The sequence below is a fragment of the Eublepharis macularius genome, chromosome 12 (genome assembly GCF_028583425.1).
Source record: "Eublepharis macularius isolate TG4126 chromosome 12, MPM_Emac_v1.0, whole genome shotgun sequence".
Taxonomy (NCBI): domain Eukaryota; kingdom Metazoa; phylum Chordata; class Lepidosauria; order Squamata; family Eublepharidae; genus Eublepharis; species Eublepharis macularius.
In genome coordinates, this window is record NC_072801.1 from 50079696 (window position 1) to 50098717 (window position 19022).

The following is a 19022-nucleotide window of genomic DNA, read 5'->3' on the forward strand; positions in this document are numbered from 1 at the left end:
TGTGTAGTTATATCCTATCCTGAAAGTATTCTATAATTAAATTAGAATACAGCATTGTCACTTACCCATTTTAAACCCTTTGATCTATACCTTGAGAAACAAGAATATTGAAGGTGTTTTAAATAGAATCTTAAATGGGAAAACATATTCAAATCAAAAAGTACAGTGTTTATGTTTGTATAAAATATATAAAATGTGTAGTTGTATCATACCTACAAATGATTCAATAATTAAATTAAATTAAATTAAAGATTCTACTAAGCCACCTCAGATGGTTCCAAATTTCAATGTTCACACTGTGTTTTAAAGGCATTCCAAATTCAGCACCCAGTTTATCCCCAAGTTTGAATGCATAGCACCTGTGTCCTTGTGGAACAGCAGACACAGAGGACCTTTCTTACTATTTCTCTCCTGCCCTCTCTTTGAGGAACCTAGATCTATAACATTATAGCACCACTCTGCCATGCCCCCTTGTCATCCATACTATCAGATGAGTCACGGAATAAAAAGGTGCTGAGGTATTTCTGGAATGACATAAATAGATGTGAAACAGTAATATGCATTCAATTGTAGTAAAATATCTGTTTTGTGGAACAATCTCCTCATTGAAATAATGAAGGTAATCTCACTAGTTTTTGTAAAGGTTGTAAAAACTTTCTTTAAAGTGAACTTGTAATGGGTGGATGAAGTAATAGCAAGTTTATGGCGGGGGCCTTCAGAAAGCAGTGGTTATGTTGTTGCTGTAAATGATACTGAGGCTTTCATTTTTACCTGGTATTAATTGTTAAACTTTTAGGGAACTGTATATTTTATTATGCTGTAAACAACTTTTGACCTGGGCCGTTTCCAGACGGCCCCCCGCCTCGCGAAACGTCGCGCGTCGTTGCGCGTCGTTGTGCAGAAAACACGAAATATCGCGTTTTCTCGCGCGAGTTTTGCGCGACGTCTGGATGATCTAAGCAGGGGAGTGGATAATGGAAAAAAACAAGTGGAAATTGCACACAGAACTCTCTGGTTCACGTCATGAAAGCAGTTTCTGGAACTCTGAACCAAATCCAGCAAAATAAAAATTGAAGTTGGACAAACAAACAAAAAACAAACAAGAGAGACAGAACATTACAATATATATACCAACTTCTCTCTATGAGCAGCGTTCATCCAGCCACCCTTTTCACTCAATCTTACCCAGTTCTCCTTCTTAATATGGTCCATAATCCTAGTTCCTGTTGTCTATGCAGGACCCTTGATCCCCAGTATAAACTGACTTGGTGATCAAAGTGGGTCCCTCCTCCCTTGACTAGCACAAAAGTTGGTTTGATTTAACCAAATGGGAGATGTACGTTGCATGGGTCCTGATTTAAGTGGTATCTGAATACATAAAATGTTCTCTAAATTTCATTCATTACTTTTAATGTTCAAGCAATGATATTTTTACAACCAGAACAAAGAGGGATTGTGTAAAAGAATTTCTTCCCAGAAAGGATTCCTCAAAGTGGATTAAGGGGATCATACGCAGATTCCACCAGTCCCTCTTTTGATTAGACCGTTTGTATTTATGCATTGGTATTAATGACTTATCTTGGTGTAGTGTCACTTCATTGTAGCACTAGAAAACACAAGCAGCAATTAATCTGATCCTGATGCGACTTGGTAGAAACATGTACCTGATTAGAAAAAGCATAAAAGTAAGGATGTAGATTAGTCAATAGATATTAAGGTAGGGGGCATATTAAAGTGTCTGGGAGACCTTCCCAGATAAAGCTTTCTTTAGAAAGGAATAGATAATGTAGTTTAGGTAAAGGACTCCACCACCACTACCAAAATCTTGAAAGATTAATTCATCCTTAATTATATCGTGCTAATAAAGGCAGGCAACCATATACATAATGCAACTGAGTTCAATACCACTAATTTTCTGTCTAGTGACTGGAGTGCACATGCAGCCCCCATGGAAAGCGAATGCCTTGAATCATTATCATCATCAAAGGCATTGCAGGCTGTTGGCAACAATGTGGCAGAAATTAATTAGCAACTAATTCTCATGTGGTCTCTGAAACATACATAAGTGAAAGTTGAGCGAGATCTTGGGGCAAGCATGCAAAGCTAAGCAACAGAAGAGTGCAAGCAAAATCGAGGTACAGGATGCAGACACCTTGCTCCTTTAAATGCCAAAGATTTATGATGATTTCTTCAATAAGTTTGGATTTGAATTAAAGCTGACCTGGAGAAGATTTGGACCTGGTGTGTGGCATTCCTGATTCTTGGGCTTTCTGCTTCAGAGGTAGGGTTGAGAAATTTCTGGAGACTTGTGAGTAGAGCAGAGTTTGGGGAGGGGATAGATCTCAGCAGGGTAAATGCCATGGAGTCCATCCTCCAGTGCACTGTTTTGTCCAGAGGAACTGATCTGTCTGCAGGTCAGTTTTAACTCTAGGAGGTCTGCAGTCCCCACCTGGTATAGCCTCTTAATTGCAGAAAAGCAAGCAGGAGTCTAATGGCAGTTTAAAGGTGAAGAAATTGTATTGCAGAATAAGCTTGTGCAGACAGGACCCCACAAATTTTTTATGTTGCATCTGACAGAGTAGATCCCTGTCAACAAAATCTTACCATGGAATAAATTCCTGTCAGTTTTTATGATACTTCTATATTGTTTTGTTCAAGCCTTTGTACTTCCTCTAACACAGAGATTTGGTGGTGGTATTAGAAAATGATTATGCTTTGTTTTATACCTCTGTATTTTAGAAATGCTGAGGTTTTGCTTGGCTGAATGTATCCATTCATGCTAATGTTTTAACTGTGATTTATCCTCATTTAACACTGATGCAGCCAGCTCCTCTGCTTTATCAGTTCACTTTGCAGCATGAACTTGACAATGCACAATACCATCTGCTGTTATTTCTGCAATTGGAGCTGAGCTATTTCTAACTCAAGGAATCACTGCAAGTGACTATGCAATGTCCATTTCACTTTAGCATTTCTGTTCCCATACCTGCATATACATGAAAGTGTAGAGATCTGGCACATGTGAAATCAGGCATAGTCTGTTGGGGTGAATTTTAATAATGAGTATTTTGATTTGGAATTTTCTTCTGGTTTAGGCTGTTGCTGAACTCTGGGAAGAGATGGGTACAAATCCAGACATACAAATGTGTGTAAAATAGCCCTTTCCAGAACAACAAGCTTGGATTGGGAGAGCATCATTGGTTACTGAGAAACAGGTACTATGGGAAAGGATAGGTAACACTAAACTAGGCATACATACCTGGATGGTACAGTTGGTAGACCCAGCAGTCAATAAAAATGTAACATATGGAAAAGAGGTATACAAATAAGTAGAGGTTTTGTGAAAATGTATGCAGCAATGAACATAATATTGACTCATTTGTTAAGATTTTTTTTAACTCGTCTATTTTCTAAGGGGCCTAGGACTGCCAATTCTGAGTGTTTGGGGTTGGAGCCTAGGGTGGGGTCTGGAGATGGAAAAGCAGCTTTATGAAACCCTAAAGCTGCTAAGTGCCTTCTAGATATCCTTCAACACATTTCTCTTTGGACTTTAGGGATGCATGCACATATAGAATGCAGAATAACAGATCAATTAAAGATGAAGACATTGCGTTGTAGTACAAAAATATTTTGTCAATTTTTTCCCCTCATTGTCCAGATTGAAGAACAGAGGGACTCCAAAACAATGATCAATGAAACAGCTCTGGCTGAATTCCTCATCTTAGGGTTCTCTAGTTTACAGGACCTCCAGCCCCTGCTTTTCTTTATCTTTCTCATCACTTACATCTGTACTTTGGCAGGGAACATCTCAATCATTACCATTGCCTGCATGGATCCTCAGCTTCACACACCCATGTACTTCTTCCTAGGGAACCTCTCATTTCTGGACATCTGTTATACAACCACCAATGTCCCTCAGATGCTGGTGCACCTGCTGTCTGAGATGAAGAGCATCACATATGCTGGCTGTGTGATTCAGCTCTATTTCTTTCTCTCGTTTGTGGGTACTGAATGCATTCTTCTCGCGGCTATGGCCTATGATCGTTTTGTAGCTATCTGCCACCCTTTGCACTATACAGTCATGATGAGAAAAGAACTTTGCCTCCAGTTGGCTGGTGCCTCCTGGGCAAGTGGTTTTCTCAATTCAGCTTTGCACACCTATTTCACTTTCCGCTTGCCTTTCTGTGGAGCCAATGGACTCAACTATTTCTTTTGTGACATCCCTCCCCTCCTACTGCTATCCTGTGGGGACACCACCCTCAATGAGATCATTCTTCTTGTGATTGGTGTCTTCATAGGATGGACTCCATTTGTTTGCATTGTTCTCTCTTATGTCTACATCATCTCCACTATCCTGAAGATAAGCTCCTCTGAAGGAAGACTCAAAGCCTTCTCCACTTGTGCCTCACACCTGACTATTGTCCTCATGTATTATGGAAGCTCCATCTTCACTTATGTCCGGCCAATATCAACTTATTCGTTAGATAAAGACAGATTAATTTCTGTCCTTCACAGCATTGTCACACCCATGTTAAACCCTCTGATCTATACCTTGAGAAACAAGGATATAAAAGGTGCTCTAAAAAGAATCTTTATGGGGAAAATGTATTCAAAATGAAAGCAAGGGTATGTTTATCATGATTTTTAAATGCATCCATTTATCCCTTCCTTGAGGTTCACAACAGTTAAATTGTCCAAACTCTATGATGTATGCTGATGAAATGTGATTAAAATTCTTTTAAACAGAAAAAAATGCATTTCCTTTTGAGTGTCTGTGTATGTGTGTGCACTCATGTACCAGGGAGAAAAAGAATGTTCGTGGTTTTATGGAAAGGGTTGACTGTACTTTATCAAAACTTTTTGAAATTCACACATTTTCCAAAAAAATGAAACTAGAAATGTCTTAATCTTTTTAGATTTGGAATTTTCACTTAAGTGTTTTTCGGATTATTGCTACAGTGAGACCCTTAGTTCATTTTAAACCACATTCCAAAGAAGACATCAGGGCTCTATTTTGGTTTAAGGGCAGTTTAATTTCCTGAGTTTGTTCTTTAGCTGATGCACATCTGCAGCAATCTATTTGGAAAATCTCGACAAATCTACTCCATTCACTACAGTCAATGAGGTGCTTGGTGATAGTGCAGTACCAAGTATGAAAGCATAGTAACACAGTAACAACATGTTTGTTTAATGACTTTGTTGCTTGGAGTTTTTAATTTTACTTTAAGAGTTTTTCTAATCACTATCACCCCCCTGGAAAAATTAACCATTAATTGATTTGAAATTCTTAAATCCTTGTGAAAGTTGGCTCAAGTGCTTTATTTTTGACAGGAGGATACAACAGACAGGGTAGACTTGTAGAGAGAGAGTGTTGCCTCTGAAGCACAGATTCACTTTGCTTTTGGGGGTGTTATTCTATATTTTTTCCCTTTCTTTTGGCAAGTGTTGGGCTTACACCTTGGCTTACACCAGTTTACTCAATTCTCCTCCTCAGAGCCCAATTACTTTTTACACAAGTTACACTTTACAGCTGCAAGTTTCAGTAGCAATTCCAGTAGTCAGGCCTAATTCTCATCAGGACGGTCGTGAAAGGGAGGAGACACTCTTGCCTTCCCCCCTGCACAGTTTTTGGCAACTTGGGAGCTGCAGGGGTGGGCATTATTTGCCGTTTTGAAAGGTGGTAGGTGCAAGCGTTCAGTGCATGTGCAGCCTTCTGACAGAATGGATAACAGCTGCCCACCCCCCCATACCAGCCCCTGATTCATTTTGGTCACTGAAAGCAGGGAAGGTTCCTTACTTGCCTATTTCATTTTTTCTCCACCATTCTCCCCAACAGGAACTTCAGCTACCTGAAAAAGTGAGCTATGGCTCACAAAAGCTTATTCCCTACCACTAATTTTGTTAGTTTTATAGCTGCTACTGGACTCTTGCTCTTTTCCCCTGTCAGGTAGGTTAGGCTAAGAGCGTGTGACTCACCCAAGGGCACCCAGCAAACTTCCATGGCAGAGTGGAGATTTCAATCCCAGATTCTAGTCTGACACTCTAATCAGTACATCACACTGCGAGCTTCTCTTCACCCACCTTCACAGCTCCAATCAGAACAGAGCCTGTCTGCACTTTGTACACAGAAGGTGCCACTGGAGCTGCAAATCCCCATGGTAAAGACATGTAAAAAGTAACATGTGATTTAGAGATTACAAAATTCAGCTCCCTGTGAGTGACAAAGCCCATCACCTCTTCATCTCCTACTAGGTCAGTGGGTCTTTCCTTTGCCACCTATCATATGACTCCCTCTCTTCCTTTTTATCTTGAGAGTGTTCTAATGTCCTACCCAGATCCACCTTTTCTGCCAGCTCTGAAAGGTCATAGCAGTGGTAATCAGAACTCCAGTGGCCTCCAGTGAAGGGTGGCAAAGCCCACACCTTCCCTTCCCTCCAGACCTTGGGTAGATGTTGGCACAGCAGTGGCTGTGTGCATTCATATGTCCACCTTTCACAAAACAAGAGCCACCTCTCAGTTGGTCCCAAGGCTGATCTTGGTGAATTCCAGTGTGCGTTGGCAGTGATTTTGGACTCCAGGGACCCAGAATCACTAAGACTGCACCTGGGCATCAGTGGTTTGCAACATCACATTGAGAGATGCAAATATAAATGCATAACAAAATGTATATTAAATAATAATTTTGAAGATAATGAAATGAGGGCAACTGTTTTGATAAACCATAGTCAACTATCATCATAATAGTTCTTATATAAACCTCTGTTGTGGCTACATTTGTAATACTGTGTACAAATCTGGTTGCCCAGTCACCAAGGCCATTGGAGAACAGGAAATTTTGGAGAAAAAAAGTGATCAAAAGGTTAAAGAAGGGGCTGAAGAACCTTCTCTACAAAGCTTAAAAACTTTGAGGCATTTTAGTTTAGGGTGAAAATATGATTGCCCACCTAGTCAAAATGAAGAGGCGGACACAAGTGTTGGATCTAAGGGCCACTTCATTAAAATAACCTCAATCCCAAAACTGTGGCAAGGGTAAAAGTGGTACAGGTCAAGCCACATGGTCACTCCAGGACCTCTGCCTTGACCTGTCTGGGCAAGCCCCGAAGCCCTGGGTGCGAGCCATCCCAGGGGATGGCTAGGAGACCTGACCAGCCAGGCAAATTGGTTCCCCCCTTTCAAGCTCCAAGCCTCAGCTGTACAGCAGTGAGGGAAGGACTTGCACATGGGGTTCCCCAGGCAGTCAGTCCACGTGCACTGGCAGCCGTCACAAGCAGTACCAGCCACTCCTAGCAGACCCCTCTTCCCCCTCAATAGGGAAGTGCCAAGAGTGCTCACCAGCCCGCTGCTTCTCACAAAACTCTATCCCACCAATGACACACCTAACAGCCCCACACAAACCAATTTCCTCCACTCAAGTCCTGGTGCAAGGTAGGTGAAAAAAACCCCTCAATCTGGTTCCAATTTGGGACTAGACCTGCACCAAAACAGGGTGAGGAGGGTGGGCCGAGTGTTGACGACAACTGCTCCACTCTCCATCCTGCCAGGTGAGCAATGCATGGCCCCCTCTGTTAGCAGCTAAAGCTGCATGGAGGTGTGGCCGTATTGTGTAGGTACATTGCAAAGTTTTAGAAAAGTGTGCATTGTATTGAGTAAAAGAATGCTTAAAATATTCTCTCTTATAATACTAAAACTCTTGATTATCCTATGAAATTGATGGCTAGCAGGACAGACAAAAGAAAAGACAATACAAGATTAATTTACTGAATTCACCGCCATATATTTTTGACAGCCACTAGCACAGGTTTTTAAAGAGACTTGACAAAGAAATATATCGATGACTGCTGGCCATAATGGAGCCGCTGTGGTCAGAGACAGTCTGCTTCTATTTATTTATTAGGAGATTTGTATGTTGCTTCTCAAGAGAAGGCCAGTTGCTGGAGGGTCGAGCAAAAGGACAGGAGAGTTATTTACTTCATGATTTCCTTGTAGACTTCAAGCAAGAGCTGCTATAGCATAGTGGTTAAGTGACTGGTCTCCAAGCCAGCACTCTGCTGATTTGACTCCCACTACTTCTGTGACATCTGTAGGTGGCCTTGGGTTAGCCGCACCTCTCAGCCTCAGCTTCCCACCTGTATTGTGAAAATAATAACACTGACTTTGTTAATTACTTTGAGTGTGGACCTAATCTATCCAGAAGAGCAGTATATAAGCACACAGTTATTGTTGTTGTTGTTGTTGCTGTTGTTGTTATAGAAGTGAAATCCTAAACTGAAATCAATGGAGTAAGCTGAAATCAATGGACTTAGACTGAAGTAACTCTGCTTAGGATTCTATTGCCACTCCAGTCGGAATAAAAGACAGAGACCGTATTGGGATATAAACAGGGCCACTTTATTAATTAACCAACATAACATAAACCTGTCATTGCGGCAAGGGATCTAACTGCAGTACAGGTCAAGCCCTGGGGTCCTACCGGACCACCACCTTGACCTGTCTGGGTGACCCCTGCTGCCCCGGGGGTGTTCCATCCAGAGGATGGCTGGGACCCGGCGGCCAGGCGAGTGGTTCCCCTTCAAAGCACCAGCCCCCACTAGCCGTGGAGCCTAGGGGCGGCCTTGTCAGGGTTCCCCACCAGGCAGTCTGCCCTCGCAGCTGGCAGCCATACAGCCTCACCAGCCACTCCTGACAGACCCCCATTTCCCAACTAATGGGAATGTGCCAAGGGGTCACCGGCCCGCTCAAGCTATCCTACCTGCCAGTGGCCAAACTATATACATTCCACCAACCACCAGTTTAAATATGTCCCACAGTACGAGGTAGGCGAAAAACAACTTCCCTGTTGGCCAATTGGGGAAGAAGAAAAAATTCCTACCTGGCCCCGTAAAACGGCGACCGGCTAATCCCGCACTGTAACAGGGAGAGGTGGGTGGGACGAGCAGACACGTGGCGACTGAGGAAGGCCTGTGGGGCGGAACTGGCTAACTAGCCGTTTGCTCCGCCCCCAGGCCAATGCCCGGATGGGCTTAAGCGCGGGCTGTCTTTGCTCCTTCCGGAGCGGCAAACCCGGCCCCCATCCGAGCAGCCTTGCTGCCGTATGGGTAAGTGCCGCATTGCCACTCCAGTCGGAATAAAAGACAGAGACCGTATTGGGATATAAACAGGGCCACTTTATTAATTAACCAACATAACATAAACCTGTCATTGCGGCAAGGGATCTAACTGCGGTACAGGTCAAGCCCTGGGGTCCTACCGGACCACCGCCTTGACCTGTCTGGGTGACCCCTGCTGCCCCGGGGGTGTTCCATCCAGAGGATGGCTGGGACCCGGCGGCCAGGCGAGTGGTTCCCCTTCAAAGCACCAGCCCCCACTAGCCGTGGAGCCTAGGGGCGGCCTTGTCAGGGTTCCCCACCAGGCAGTCTGCCCTCGCAGCTGGCAGCCGTACAGCCTCACCAGCCGCTCCTGACAGACCCCCATTTCCCAACTAATGGGAATGTGCCAAGGGGTCACCGGCCCGCTCAAGCTATCCTACCTGCCACTGCTAAGGGTCAAGCCTCTGCTTAGGCCCTAGCACCCCACAGGTGGCTTATGGCCAACCTGAGCCCTTGCCGCAAATCCTCCAGGAAAATGTCATTGCCACTCACCGACAGGTGGACCCCATTGCTACGATAAAGGTCAGCCACCTCAGCCTTTATAGCGGGATGTGGCAGATATATCCCAAGACCCCGGCCCAAGGCCTTCTCCAAGGCCCTGTTAGCCCTATGACGTGCCCTTTCAATCCCAACAGGGTCCAAAGCTTCCCTCCATACACGACGGGGAAGTATTGCCGACCATATAATGAGCGTGTCAGGCCAACGCTCTTTAATCCACCACAGGTCGGCCTCCGCCTGCAAGGATAGGGCCTTACCCTTCACAAGGCCAAGATCATTGCCACCGAGGTGGATTACCAGAATGTCCGGCAGGGGGCCACACCTTCCCTCAAAAAGGAGCGGCAAGAGACCAGGCCACCTCAAACCTCTGCGACCCTGCCATTCCACCGTAGCCCACAAACTGAGGCCCAACTGCGAGCCGAACTGGGTCTTCTTTGCTTGACGAGCAGCCCAAAAGACTATACTATGGCCGCAAATCAAAACCCTCTTCCTCGTGTAGCAAGCCGCCGCACCTGCAAAGAGACCAAAGTCAAGAAGTGTTCACCTCTCCGCCCAAAGGGCGGACATAAGATCGGAAGGCCGCCGACCGCCAGCATCCCAGTCGCTGTATAACTGGGCCCGGGTACCCCATAGCCGCGGCCGTCGAAGCCGCCCCAATCCTGAAAGAATGAGTCCCAAATTTCAAGCCGTCAAGACCCAGTTCCGACAAAGCCTTCCCAGTCACCGACCAAAACTGATATTTGGTCAATGGGGAGCCATCCTCGTGCCGGAAAAGCAGCCCGTCACCCTCTCCCCGAAGAGCCACGTAGCACCTCAAAGCGCTGACCGGGCATAGGCCAGGTTCAGCACAGATGCCTAAACGTAACATGAATCCCTTACCCGCCTGGTCGGTCTTGGATCTCCGTACCCTGAGGGTGACCTCGTCACCCTCGAATTTGAGATCCTGCGCCCTCAAGGCACGGCCCGAGTGATCAGCCCGTGCCAGGGCCACCAATTCGCTGACCCTAAGCGCCCCAAAAAATGCGGTAAGGGAAGCCGCATGAAACAACGCCGCTTCAAACTGAGAGCGACATAACTTATCCCAAAGCTCGCCTAAACCCCTAAGAATAGTAGGGGAAATTGGCTGCCTATCGTCCCTGCGAGTCCCAGTTTCACGGGACCACCCTTCAAGCATTTTCCGCAAACGGAAATCGCCCGTCAGATCTGCAAGACCCTTGGCCTTACTAGCGAAGGCTAAAGCCGCTAGCTGACCCCTGATAGACTTAACCGACAACCCAGTACCTCTCTGAGCCACGCAGAACTGCATGAGGTGCTGCACTGGTATAGGCCATACCTGTTGCAAACCTGCATTCCCCCTAAAACCAGCAAATTGACGCACTGCTCGATCGTACGACCACCGCGAGCTGGGGGCCAGTGCCAGTTGAATAGCCCTTTCAGCCTCTAGCCTCCAAGGTTCCACAGTTCCCACGGCATCGTGGTCGGTGCGGCGTCCGCCTCGGGGGCAAGCTGCCGAAACCGGGGAACCTGAAAGCGAGACAGAGCATCTGCCACGCTATTGTCCAACCCAGGGACATGCCTAGCCAGAAACAAAATATTAAGTTTTAAACACCGAAGGGTGAAGGCACGAACCAACCTCATGACCCTCGATGACCTAGATGTAAGGGACCGGAGGACATGAACCACCGCCTGATTGTCGCACCAAAAGTGGACAGAGTGGTTTGCCAAGGTGTCCCCCCAAAGATGCACTGCTACTAGGATCGGAAACAGTTCCAGAAAGGTGAGGTCCTTACACCATCCCTTTCTGACCCATTGTACCGGCCACCGTTCGGCACACCAGTGACCTTGAAAATAGACACCAAACCCCAGGGACCCCGAAGCGTCGGAGGCGACCTGCATATCCGCCGCTAACATAAGCGGCTCCCTCCAAAATGAGACCCCGTTAAAGTCCCTGAGGAATGCCTCCCATACTTCCAGGTCCTCCCTCATCCCCCTATTGATGGAAAGGCGATGATGGGGGAGACGAAGTCCCCCCATGGCATCGCACAAGCGCCGGAGGAAGGCTCTGCCGGGGGCTACGACCCGGCAGGCGAAATTTAAATGCCCCACCAGCTGCTGGAGCTCACGCAACGTGGCTTTCTTCTTCCCTTTAAAAAGGGCCAGCCGCGTTCTGAGGTCGAAGAGCTTCTGGGCAGGCAACCGGGAGGCCTGCCTGATTGTGTCCAGCTCAATCCCCAAAAAGGTGAGGGTAGTAGCCGGACCTTCCATTTTCTCGTGGGCGAGAGGCACGCCCAACTCAGCCGCCAAGGCAATAAAGCCTGTCAAAAGGCGGTGACACTGGCCCCCCCCGGGGGGCCCAACGAAAAGGAAATCATCTAAATAATGGGCCGTGGCGCGGCACCGAAGCCGTGACCTGAGGGCCCATTCCAGAAACGAGCTGAAACGCTCAAAGGCTGCACACGAAATCGAGCAACCCATCGGCAATGCCCTATCCATATAAAACTGGCCATCAAACGAGAAGCCAAGCAACTCGAAGTAACAGGTGCAGCCGAACTGCTGCCCAGAGGGGACTCACAACCCCTCAACAATTAAGGCGCGGCCGCGCGAGCCGCAACGGCGGCGAGGCGCACGGACTGAAGCCGGCCGAGCCGGGAAGGCAGGCGCCGAGTCACCTGACTCCGACCGCAGCCGCAGGCCCAGGCGCTCGCTCCCGCGCCGCGGACTGATCGCCGGGACTTGGCCTGCCTCGAAGAAGCCGAGGCGGGCCGCACCCGGCAGACGCGGGTCGCGAGTGGCCGGCGAGCGGCAGCAGGCTCTCCGCCCGGCCGCTTGCCCAATCCGACCAAGGCCGCCGAGGCTGCCGACCGTCCTCCGCAAAGTGCTCTCGAGGCCCCTGCACAGGCCTCACAGCCGCCGGCCCTGCTCTCGGAGAGTTGCTACGTGCACCTCTCCCTCGAGCAGACACGTGGCGACTGAGGAAGGCCTGTGGGGCGGAACCGGCTAACTAGCCGTTTGCTCCGCCCCCAGGCCAATGCCCGGATGGGCTTAAGCGCGGGCTGTCTTTGCTCCTTCCGGAGCGGCAAACCCGGCCCCCATCCGAGCAGCCTTGCTGCCGTATGGGTAAGTGCCGCATTGTAAGAGTACAAACACATGAACATTTGAAGCTGCTTTGTAATGAATCAAACCATTGGTCCATCAAGATCAGTACCGGCAGCAACTCTTCAGGGGCTTGGGTAAAGGCTTTTCACATCACCTACTAACTGATCCATTTGCCAGGGATTATACCTGTGTCCTGCTGCATGCCGAGCAGATGCTCTATAACTGAGTTACATGGCTGGTCACTGTGGTAAACAGAATGTAGGGCAAGATTAACTGGTAGCTTGATGCAGCTGGGTTCTCCCTACATTCTTTGACTGCTTCTTCTTTCCACTGCCCAATAATAAGCAACTTGTTTAATTTTCCTTTCATGTTTATTTCCAATTCCCTTCAGGAGCAACATCAAGGGAATTTCCCACAACTTCTTGATGAATCAAGAGAGATGTATGCTTTGAGTACATGACATTTATCCCTAAGGAAATGTGATCTTTAAACATTATAATCATTTCTTCTGTCCCAAAGAGCAAAGCATATTGATGGTGATAGAATGAGGCACATCATATAATCAATCTTTTCCTACATTATCTATTTATGAACCATAACAAGATTAAGATTCATATTCTGGTTTCATGTTACCAAAGGACAGAAGACCACTCATAGGAAATGGTCCTTTCTAGCCGTAATATATTTCAAAGCCAACATCCATGGCAGAGGCACAATGACGGAGATCCAACTATGTACATCATAGTGCTTATCATCTTCTGTATGTTCACTATGACTGGGTCCTATAATCACCAGCAACGTTATCCTTCAAGAATGTCAAAAGATCAAGGACGTTAATTCACTAAATGAATACATTGCCGAACAAAGGTAATAACGTGTGTCTTAAGAATCCATTTACATCTTTGCTCAGGTCAGGCTAAAATACCTTTGGGAAGTTTTCAGCATCACAAAAAAGCAAAATGATCTTTCAGCTTCTGCTTGGAACTCAGTCAACGCCATTGCATTTTTATGAGCATCTATGGGGCTGTGTGTTGGGAGTAGTACATAATTATTGGCTAGCCCCATTCTCAATTCATCATTAGGGAGGAGAATGGCAACACCAGTATTTATGATATTCCCAGTTATTATACATAGAGTCAAATATAGCCCTTAGAAATATTTATTAAATGCTCATTAATTTATTAAATATTTAGGACTAAACTCCATTTTTATTTTTTTTAAAACAATCATTTTATAGGCAAGAAAATCCAAATAATTTCAAATAAAGTATGTTTCTTTTGTATTTGTCTTTCTAATTTAAAATATAACAGCTTCTAGTGCTGAGCTGACACATTGGTTAAAGTTTTGAAATTCCTGAAACTCAGAGACCTTGTTTTGAAGAAGCCAGCGTTTCAAGTTTCAAGATTTGAAATTCACATGTTTTAAAGATTCTTCTTTTGATTCTTCTTTTGAAGATATTTCTGCAATGTTGATGTCATCACGATCATGTGAGAGCCATCAAAGGCATACTGTTTGATATTCATGAATCAGAATTTTAATGGATTTTAACATGACTGTGTAGCATTCTAATTTATCCCATGTTATTATGAATGGCAATTACAGAGTGGAAAAACAAAACAATCATCACAGAATTTATTCTTTTAGGATTCGAAACATCCCCTCAATTTCAGATTCTTCTCTTCCTGGTGTTTCTTTCAACTTACATTATTACCATGGCTGGGAACATCCTATTAGTTGTACTAGTTGTTGCTGATCGGCACCTTCACCGACCCATGTACTACTTCCTAGGGAATCTCTCTTGCTTGGAGATCTTCTACAGTTCCACCATTTTACTTAGGATGTTGGCCAGCCTCATAACTGGAGATAAAAGACTTTCTGTTAGTGGCTGTATTGTACAGTTTTACTTCATTGCTTCACTGGTATGTACTGAATGCTATTTGTTATCTGTAATGTCTTATGATCGCTACATAGCCATATGCAAGCCTCTTCATTATGCAGTCCTTATGCAGGATGGACTTTGCTGCCAGCTAGCAAGTCTGTCTTGGGTAAGCGGATTTTTAGCCATTGCTATCATCATCGCCTTAATGCTTCAAATTACGTTCTGTGGACCTAATGAAATCGATAGCTTTTTCTGTGATTTTGAACCGCTTCTCAGTCTCTCCTGTAGTGACATAGCTCTGCTGAAGATTGTGGCTTTGATATGCTCCTTCACATTCTCCATGATTCCATTTGTCTTGACCCTGATTTCCTATACTTATATTGTCATCACTGTCTTGAAGATCCCATCCACCAGTGGAAGGCAAAAGGCCTTTTCTACTTGCTCTTCTCACCTTATTGTTGTCATCTTATATTATGGTACTCTAATAATTGTGTATATGATACCAACGTCCCCGTCACTGAAAGATATGAACAAAATTTTCTCTCTGTTTTATACAGTCCTGACTCCTCTAATCAACCCCCTCATATACAGCTTTCGAAATAAAGAAGTAAAGGAATCCTTGCAAAGACTTTTGAGGAAATATTTGTCTATTGTAGGTAAACAGAGAGCCACAAGCTAATCTTTTCCTTTAAATCATTTTTTTAATAAAAAAGGAGAACTCTTTATGTGCTGAACTGAATGGTTTCCTTCGACTAAGTGAGGAATGATCTATTCCTCCAAGAGGAGGAGTCCTTCCTCTAATAGAAATCTCTATTATTATTATTATTATTATTATTATTACTACTACTACTACTACTAGTAGTAGTAGTAGTAGTAGTAGTAGTAGTAGTAGTAGTAGCAGCAGCAGCAGCAGCAGCAGCAGCAGCGAATATCAATGAGACTCTCAATGCAAACACCCACTGAGAAACTCCATGAGTATTTTCAAATCCTTTTTAATTCCCCTTAAATTTATCAGATGTTTCAATTGAAAGGTGAAACTTGAAAAAAAAAATTTAGTCACAGAAGTTTTTAAAGTTGCAGTTCTGTGACTAATTTTTTTTTTCAAAATTCGTCTAACACTAGGACATTTGTAATTAATTCTTTAGTAACTGTAATTCAAAGGGAGTTACCTATGTGATCCAGTGTCTCTGTAATTTAATGTATGTGAGAAGGGAACGGCTACTACACTAGTCAAAGTTCAAACATGTGAACGTAAGAGTTGTATTAGAACTCCCCGCTTGTTAATCACTATCTCACTACCTGTGTCACATAGAAAAGCAGCTGTGATTCTTGGTTGTGGAATGTATACAGAACATATCTTCAGGCTTACACAAACTCCTTCAGAAAAGAGGAATATTTTGGGTTCACCACCTTCATATGTTGACACCTTGGGGACTAAATGAAGACGTGGACTGGACTTGCTGTGTCAGAAATTTATTTTGGATGTGTGCCTATTGTATTCTTTTAAGTATTGTATTCTTTTAAGGTCAGCAGATTTCCCCCCCTTCTCTTGTCTCGCTGTCTTCTCCCCCTCTCCTCCACCTCCCATGGGAGCATATCTCCATATGACATGGGGGATATTGCATCACCTTTCTATTTTTTATATAGCTGAACTTTATGAGGTTAAAGTAACACTTTACTGCAACTGCAGATTGATAAAACACCCAACCAAGCCTCAGAATACAATATCAAATGAAATGCATCATGTGAGTGCCATCCACAACCTGCTGCAACAATTTATATTATACCACACAATATAAAAGATAAGAACATCAGGAGCATATTTATACTGGTTTCTGAATGTGTGGGTGTGTTTGATTATCATAAATATTATACAATTGATCACTGAGGAAGGCCTTAAGGCTGAAAAGCATATGGTCTGTCTTTGTATTGGTCATTGGACTGTATCATCATCTGTGTATGGAGAACGTTTTAGGAATTTTTAACATATGCATTTAGCTGCTATTCAGGCACACCTATAATAAATACCTTTTTGGAATATATATACATTTTAGGTTGTAACTTGGCCCTTGTATTTTCCCCTTCCCAAATTTACAGTGCTGCAACCAAGAAGGTCTTTTTTTGGTTGTGCCACCCATCTAGCCTTGAATAGTGGGAACAGTCAAAATAGGGCCTGTGAAGATGAGCTACGTGGTTGGGCAAGTTCGTAAGAGAGTAGGTAGTCCTTCAGGTATGCAGGACTCAAGCCATAAATGGCTTTAACGGTCAATACTAGTACCTTGCATTATGCCTGGAAACAAATTGAACATCAGTGTAGATGGAATAAGACTAGAGTGATATGGTCCCTACTCCTTTTGTAACACTGTAGTTGGGATACCAAGTCCTATACCTCCCCTCCAAACCCCTCACAGACAACCAAAGCATACTTCTAGGGCAAACCTAGAAGCAATGGTGGTAGCTGTAGGAATCACTGGATTCTGGCAGTTCTTAGAGCTATCACCATCACTTCTGTGTTTTCCCGAAAGAGACAATATCATGTTTGTGATGCTGCCCCACCATATCCCTGCTCCAACCCTCCTTCCTGTTTCCAGGCTCATCCTGACAATCCTAGATTCCAGTCAACATTCTGATCACAGCAGTCTGTACCAGTTATAGCTTCCAGACAGTCTACAAGGGTAGCCTCATGCAGACCACACTGCAGTTTACTAATCTAGAAGTTACCAGGGCATGCACTGCAGCAGCAAGAACTTTTCTGCTCAGGAATGGCCACAGCTCCTGTATCAGCCAAAGCTGGTGAAAAGCTCTACTGGCCACTGCTATCACCTGTCTGTCAAACAGGAGGTCCAGGTCCAGCAGGACCCCCCACACTACTCCTTTAGGGGAGTATAAGCCCACCTAAAAGAGGAGCTAGCCAAGTTCCTTAATCACCTCCACCAGTAGCACCTTCTTTTTGCCAGAATTAAGTTTCAGCTTGTTAGCCCTCATGTTTGGCCTGAACAGGATTTTTGAATGATGAGCACGTGAACTGGTGAAAACAATTTAAGAAACAGCTGATTTCTCAGAATTATTTCCTAGACTGGTCAATATTGTTATTAAAAACACATGGGGACATCTAGGATGGAGTTCAGGAGCCAGACATCATTTCTCCACACCTGATAATATTATAGCACAGCTCTGCCATGACCCCTTCTCATCTGTTCAATGAGATAAGTCATAAAAAGGTGCTGTGGTATGTCTGGAATGACATAAAAAGATGTGAAACAGTAATAGGCATTGAATTATAATAAAGTATCTGCTTTGCTCTGGAGTGGTTTGAATTGTTTGCTTGACACAAAGTGGCGCGTCTCTGTCAGAGCAAAATGTTCAAATGCAGCTAGCCTTCAAAAAGGCATTATCTTCACATCACATGACAGTGTTCTGAGATGGATAAGGCAGATTATTGAGATGAGTCCCCTATCCCTATTTCCAAATCAAGTGAAGATAAGCCCCAGTTGTAAATAAGGGAAAGAGGACATACATTGTGCTTAAAGAGGTAGAATGCATGAATGTCTCACAGTGTTGCAACTCTCCCCTAATTAAAAAGGTGGAGAATGGATAGTCAGTTGCTTGGGGCTTGTTTCTGGCTTCTCTTAATGCCAAAGTGGCGGGGAAAATATAGATGTGTGTGGAGAGCGGAGGAGGAAGGAAGCAGTTTCCACAGCTCTTTGAGAAATGACACTGCAGCCTTATGATCCTTCCTTGCTAAAAAATTTAAAAATAAAATAAAGAGGGAACAGTTTCCACAACCCTTTGAGAAAGGAAGCTGCAGCGTTCTGATGTTTTTTAAATTAAAAAAATGGTTTAGAGAGCAGAGGAGGGTGGTAGTGGTTAGACCACGGGCATGAACCAAAAAAATGTATCGAACCAGTGGATCGTGATTTGGTGCGGACCATGATCCCACATTCCCAAACAGCAACGACCATCTCCCGTCCCCGAACCGAACCCGGATCGTGGATCGTGGAAAACGCAGCGGGGCGCACCGCTGTTCCCAGCCCATGGCTACTTATAAGCATGGGTCCCATTCAGCAACACAGGAGGTCTGTGTTTGGCTGTCAGAGCTGCCTATCAGGGTTTGCAGTGATGAGATTGGCGTGCCCATGGCTACAGAACACCCCCTTCCCCCTCCCTCCCCTGGGTGTCTTCTCCCAACTTGTAACTGCTTTGCAGCTCCATGGTTGGAAGGAAACCCTGCTGATCAAGGAAAGCTGGGCTTTCATTTGGGTTTCCAGGGCGAGAGGGCTGACAGAGCTCAGGCATTCCCCTGGCTCCATTGCCAGGGGGATAGATTGCTGGCACCTGAGTGTCTGGATTCCCAAACCGAACTCGAACGCCACGATCCAGGCCTCTCCCAACTGCTGGATCAT

The 19022-nt window shown here is 45.0% G+C and overlaps 2 protein-coding genes across 2 annotated transcripts; both read left to right on the forward strand.

Annotated features, from left to right (window-relative positions):
- The first annotated feature begins 3652 nt into the window (after positions 1 to 3652).
- On the forward strand, positions 3653 to 4618 carry LOC129338826 (olfactory receptor 5V1-like). Its single transcript, XM_054993333.1, has one exon. It carries the CDS (start codon positions 3686 to 3688, stop codon positions 4616 to 4618), a length of 933 nt encoding a protein of 310 aa, XP_054849308.1. The 5' UTR covers positions 3653 to 3685.
- Positions 4619 to 14329: 9711 nt separating this feature from the next.
- On the forward strand, positions 14330 to 15298 carry LOC129339165 (olfactory receptor 5B21-like). Its single transcript, XM_054993769.1, has one exon. It carries the CDS (start codon positions 14330 to 14332, stop codon positions 15296 to 15298), a length of 969 nt encoding a protein of 322 aa, XP_054849744.1.
- The last annotated feature ends 3724 nt before the right edge of the window (positions 15299 to 19022 follow it).

Coding starts and splice junctions, on each gene's coding strand:
- LOC129338826 (XM_054993333.1), top strand. CDS start 3,686: ATGATCAATGAAACAGCTCTGGCTGAATTCCTCATCTTAGGGTTCTCT.
- LOC129339165 (XM_054993769.1), top strand. CDS start 14,330: ATGGCAATTACAGAGTGGAAAAACAAAACAATCATCACAGAATTTATT.